This window comes from Thamnophis elegans, chromosome 5, assembly GCF_009769535.1.
Source record: "Thamnophis elegans isolate rThaEle1 chromosome 5, rThaEle1.pri, whole genome shotgun sequence".
NCBI lineage: Eukaryota > Metazoa > Chordata > Lepidosauria > Squamata > Colubridae > Thamnophis > Thamnophis elegans.
The window spans coordinates 20,603,699-20,609,698 of record NC_045545.1 but is presented as its reverse complement, the minus strand read 5'-3'; the positions used below and the strand labels follow the sequence as shown (position 1 = coordinate 20,609,698).

General features: G+C 31.3%; 1 protein-coding gene across 3 annotated transcripts in view; it reads right to left on the bottom strand.

Moving 5' to 3' along the window:
• Window positions 1-305: 305 nt before the first annotated feature.
• The window catches only part of USP33 (ubiquitin specific peptidase 33), a 30,845-nt gene continuing 25,150 nt past the window's right edge, over window positions 306-6,000 (bottom strand). For all 3 annotated transcript variants that reach the window (XM_032217947.1, XM_032217948.1, XM_032217949.1), the window contains 4 exons: window positions 4,376-4,484; window positions 2,461-2,563; window positions 1,979-2,047; window positions 306-1,163 (listed from right to left, as the gene is read on the bottom strand). In XM_032217947.1, the coding sequence (XP_032073838.1) occupies window positions 1,006-1,163; window positions 1,979-2,047; window positions 2,461-2,563; window positions 4,376-4,484 (439 nt within the window). In that variant the 3' untranslated portion in view covers window positions 306-1,005. The remainder of the gene's footprint in view (window positions 1,164-1,978; window positions 2,048-2,460; window positions 2,564-4,375; window positions 4,485-6,000) is intronic.

The window sequence follows — 6,000 nt, the reverse complement described above, 5'->3', positions numbered from 1 at the left end:
CGGAGGCTTCAGGGAAGCTCATGAAGCCTCCAGAGGGCCTCCATGGGGGTGGGGAGGTTCTTTTCGCTCTCCCCAGGCTCCTATAAAGCCTCTGGAGCCTGGGGAGGGCGAAAAATGGCTTTCAAAAAGGGTGAACTCAGCTGGTCAGCGCACACATGCGTGCTGGCCAGCTGACAGGGCAGCGCCTCGCGTACCCTGACAAATGGCTCTGCATGCCACCTGTGGCACGTGTGCCATAGGTTCGCCATCACTGTCATATCATGCCAATGAGCACTGCATTACTATAAATTTTCTCCATGTAGAACTATTAATGCATTGAATTAAAAAGACTATAAACGCCCTAAATTGCATGAGCAATTAATGTACCCCTTTCATGCTCTTAAAATCAAATATTCCTAGAGATTATAGATCTGTTCAGTTACATATGTTATTGAGGATAATTTATATACAGCAAAAACATTAGAGAATTTAAACAGTACATAGATTATATTTGCTGACTGAAACTGATTCATCTGAATTGTTTACATATCTTATACACAAAAAGAAAACATTACTATTCCTGAGTTTTCATACAACATTTATTATTTCTATTTGCTAATGCCACCTTCCCATCTAATGATGTTCAATAACCATGACAACTTGTCTTGATAAAACTTGAATGAAGACAGCTTGGTAATTTATAGTTATAGTGAAAAGACCAATTACATTTATAATGCATACATTTTTATATATGTACAATGATGTAGAATAACATCACAATTCCAAAGTCTCTTTGAAAAGTTCTAATATTTATAATGTGTATATTAGAGGTTTCAATCTCAGTTCAGTTCTTGATTATGGTCACTGACCAATATGTGTTTCAATTCACTTTCCATAGATAAAATGCCTACCATTCTGTCATTTCACAGAAAAAAATAAAGATAAAAATAGCAACTTGAAAAATCTTGGGAATGTATGTTGCTAAGTGGAAGCTATGTTGTAAGAATTCATTCCTTGATTTGATGACTACAGTCTATGTGTTTCTAATTCTACTTTATCTTCAGTCTGTAATGATTCAGATTCACTTTGAGCAACAGGTGGTCGCAGTATGATTTCTGGGCCTCCTCCATAGATTGACAGTAAAAAATTCCATGTTTCTTCGGAAATCTGTCCAGAATCAGCTCCTAAAAAACATGCATTTCCATAAATTTTACCTGACATTTTAAAACATTTAAATCTGGAAAGCACTTATAAATAACTTAATATAAAAAACTCAGGTTTAAAAAGTTTAGTATTACCTGAATTGGTCTGTGACTGATGTGATATAGATGATAAAGATCAAGCTATTATCTACCGTTTGATGTTATTTTTCTTTGTGAGTTATTAAGTAAAGGGGATTTATAATTTCTTTCACAAATCTTACATTTTAAACTACAGATTTTCAAAGTTTAATTTTTGCACCATAAAGGTAGAAATGTCCATTATTTTTAAACAAAAAAATATTGTATGTTTAGAAAATCACTATAGTGAGATGACAAAGACATTTCTCCACAAGTCACATTGAACTACATATAGACTTTTAGAGACAAATTCAGAGTTCTTTTTAAGAGCAATAACAAGTGTTAAATAGAAGATTTTTGTCACATATATGTTTCAAGTAGTTCCTATTCAGTAGTTAATACAACTAGATTACAACATACGCCTGTTGACGCAGCAGTATTTAAAGACATTTTAATTATAGTTGAAGGCTAGAGAATAATGTGTGTAATTTCTTCTTATTTCTATATTATGTGAAATGGGATATAGTGAATCTATATGTTAATTTGAGCTAAGTGGAGCGTCCTCTATATTCTATACTTTTGAGAATAGAAGGGGCTTATTTGTTTATGGAACTGTTAATCACATAGGAAAAATGTACAGATCATACACAAAACAATCATAAATGAACATGACCACTGGTAGATTTGCATGCAGAGAACTATTATCAGTGTATTCATACCTTGTTTTAGAACAAGCGAACCACATTTACTGACACCAATTTTGGTATTGTCAATGGGACCTGGTGGATCTAATGAAATAAAATATGTTACAGTGTAAGATAATAATACTATTTAAATAAACAAAACCCCAAAGAAAATTTCATATTTTATAAATTATTTAAAAACTCCACATAATAAAATGTAGCAAAATACACATTTCAATCTGTGGTGTACAATTTGAAACAGCTGCATACAAATTTGGAAAATGTTGTTTGTAATTGAAAGAAATTCACCCATTAAATCCTTTATCAAGGCTCCCAAACTGCAGATCCAATAGGACTATTTATCTACATGCATAGTTGCCATGTACTCTTATTAAGTGATGTGCAGAATTCATTGCACTGCCCTGTGATTTTAATGCAGTTATTTACTACCTTATTAAAACCATGTGATATTTATATAGCATGTTCTTGCAGACTCTTTGAATTACAAAAGTACTCACCGTTGTCCTTGCCCTTCACAAACGCTTCCCATTCTCTGAACCATTGCATACTGATGCAATAGAATATAGATGGAGACTCCTCCTCTTGGAATGCTCTGTTCAACTAACGGACAGAAAGAAAATTCTAAAAGCAGATGTGGACAAGCCTAACATAGCTGCCTTAGATTCACTGTTACTGTCCTCAAAACTCTCCAAAATTACAAGTGCATATTCATAAATTAAATGCTTAAAAAGTGTTGGATAATGTTCCTATTATTATTTTAAAAAAGAAAAGTTATTGACATGAATAAAACAAATACACATATATACATAGTCTTTTCTAGTGTATCCATATACTTCTAAACCTCATTATTCCTATAACCTTCAACTGAGTGAAACAGTGCATCTCATAAAGCGACAAATTTTGAACTAAAGTACCTCAAATAGGCTAACTTACAGAATGCACCCCAAATCCAGCAGCCGGCCATGCCATCCATGGAATTGAATTTTTTCAAATTGTATAAAATATTTTATGACATAACAATCATACAACAGTATATGGCAAAATACAGAATGTCATAAAACATTTCCAGTGTTGATGTTTAGCTGTTCAACACAGGCTATTTTTTAGGCAGATAACATTTCTGAAAGTAACTCAACTTTTCCAGTGAAGGCAGTACATTAGTTCTGTCACTGTTGAAGGCATTGAGGAACCTTTTAAGGAAATATTTCTGGAAGGATGACCCAGCTAATCATTGGTTGTCAATTATACTACTAAACGTCTATGTGTAATCCTTAACTGGACAAAACAGTGCATCATAGAGCAAGAGTTCTTTAATCAAAGTAATTCAAATGGCCTAACTTAAAAAATGTGTCTAAAATCTCAAACTCCTGTGGAACTGAAATTAGCAAATTTTGAGAAACATTTTATGACATACAAATTATCATAAAACATTTTGTAACATAGTACATTCCGTGTTCAACTCCTGATGCTTGACTGCTATGCAATTCTACATGGGCTATGCAACTGCTATGCAATTCTACATGGGCTACTTTCAAGGCAGATACCTCTCTGAATATCTCCTGAATTTTAAAGAAGGAAATAATTTCTGAAATAATGACTCAATGGTCAAAGATTATCTATTTATTATTAAAACTTAGTGTATACGATGTTGCTTAAAAATTCATTAATCCTTTTGAATTTCTGCATAAATATGACATAAAATCTGTTTTTCACACAAGTCCTAAAATTAAGAGAATAAAGAAAAATACTGAATATTCAAAAGGGTTCACAAACTTTTAAGTAACACTGTATAAGCGCTAATAATATTCATTATGCTTAGAAAGCATATCATTGAAAACAAATGGATATTATATATACATTTTTGAAAAATTCCCAGCTCCTGAAAATTTCATATTGTGGCTTTTTATACATCCTGTGTAATGCTTCATCCTGTAATAATCATTTTTTCCTTTTCAGTCAGAAGTTGTTCTTCACAGATTGTAAATAAAATTTTCTGATTTTTTTTCTCAGTTCTGAAATTCTCTATTATGACATGCCAAAATGGATGCTAAGAAAATATGAAACTTTACATTTCTTTTGGCAAAAATAATTATGAATTATTTTGAATAATTTCAAATATTAAGCTTAGATTGGTTGTGCACTTTTTTCTATTTGCAATGGAACTTTGTCCTTTGATGGGTCCTACTAGTAGAAGAACTGAGGTAGTATATTTTATTTTCCCTTTTAAAGCCCACATATCACCACATTGTTTTGAAGAAGCTCTCTATACCTCTTTCGGGACAAAGAAAATGTGTGAAATTAATACAAATGTTCTATATGTAGCTCACAATGTCTCAAGATGAAAGTTATTGGTTTTAAATATTTCTAACTCAAACAAATACATAATTTAATAAATAAAAAAAACGTATTTACACGAATAAACATTTCCAGTTCTGTCTTCCGTCTTTTTTCTATTTTCTCTGTTTCCATTTGACAGGTATAACATACATACAGATGATTAACTGCTGGTCCTCCACCATATCTGTGATAATAAATTATTAAATAAATCTCCATGTATTAGATTTTATAGAATCGAACACTATATTTAGAAAGCAACTTTTTTGTTCATATTTTTTAAAACTTTTAATAGAAATAAGCCACACATATCTGAATTAGTTGAGCATGGTATATCTATTATTCCCAAACTAGTAGTGATATATCAAAACGTGAACGTCTTTTTTTTTTTACATTTTAGAAATAAGGGTGGTTCTACTGTTTACTTTTTCCAGATCGTATATAAAACAGTATTGTTTTTATTCTGCTTTCTAATATATTTTTCATTGTACTGTTTCTTTGTTGCTTGATATAATAGAATCTTTGATTTGTTATACATATTTTGACTAAAAAAAGTTTGAAATATAATACATGATTTTATAGTAATTTTTGTCCTACTCACTGAAATGAAAGAAACAATTGCAATGTAAAATATTTGCTGTCATACTATTTTTCTGCCATGGTAAATCTGTAAATTTTTTTAAGAATTCAGAAAATCCAAGACAATCATATTGTAGTATTAAAAAAATTCAATTTAGAACTGTTACTTTCACAATATACAACTTTTATCCTCTTCAGAAAACAGTTTATCACCTTTCCCTCTGTGCATATTGACATTTATATATGGGATTTACACCAATCCTCAACATATTTAACACAGAATTGCATTTGTTTAGTAGGGTTTATTCTTGGGAAAATGCATGACAGTATCTGCTTAATTATAACCACATTTGTTTGAAAGTCTGTCAGCAGGAAAAATATATTTAATTCTTTAAAATAAGTATCATATTAAGTCCCTACTTTGTAATGCCTGCTTTATCTACACAAAAATATCATATTATAGCCCATTTTGGAGGACACTATAGTACTTTTAAAATATTGCAAGAGTATGTATGTTTGAATTAGTGTCTATAAAGAACTGATTATGGAGAAGTACTATATTAAGGCAGACATCAAGTTTTCCCTCTAATGTACTAAAAGTTTCTGCTATTTCTGATTTTTAAAAGAAATTCTCCAAATGCAATTAAGTGATGCACTTTAAAGAAAACGTAGCTATGCAAAGACAGATCAGATCTTGAATTAAACTACAGTGGAGTAAATCATACTGGGGACAGAAATGTTCTATTGAAAACAGCAGCATTAATGCAACCATAATATCTACTCACATAATTCTATTTAGAGATTGCTGTTTAAGCCAGTAGATGCATTTGTATTTAGAAACAAAGTGAAATTAATTGGTTTTCTCTTTCCCTAATCCTGAATCATCCTTGTCTCATGCCAGTTCACACCTTATCAGATGGGTAGTAGAGGTGCATGCATGCAAGAGAATAAATGAAAACAGTATTTCTGCCTTCTATTTATAGATGTTTTGCTAGATTAAAGAGGCTTAGAAAGTGCTAGCCCACCATAGGATTCAGTAAAATGTTCTGTACTACACAATTTGCAGATTTTCCAATTAACTTCTTTTTGATAATGTTATTATTTCCTTGGCATAATAAAATCAG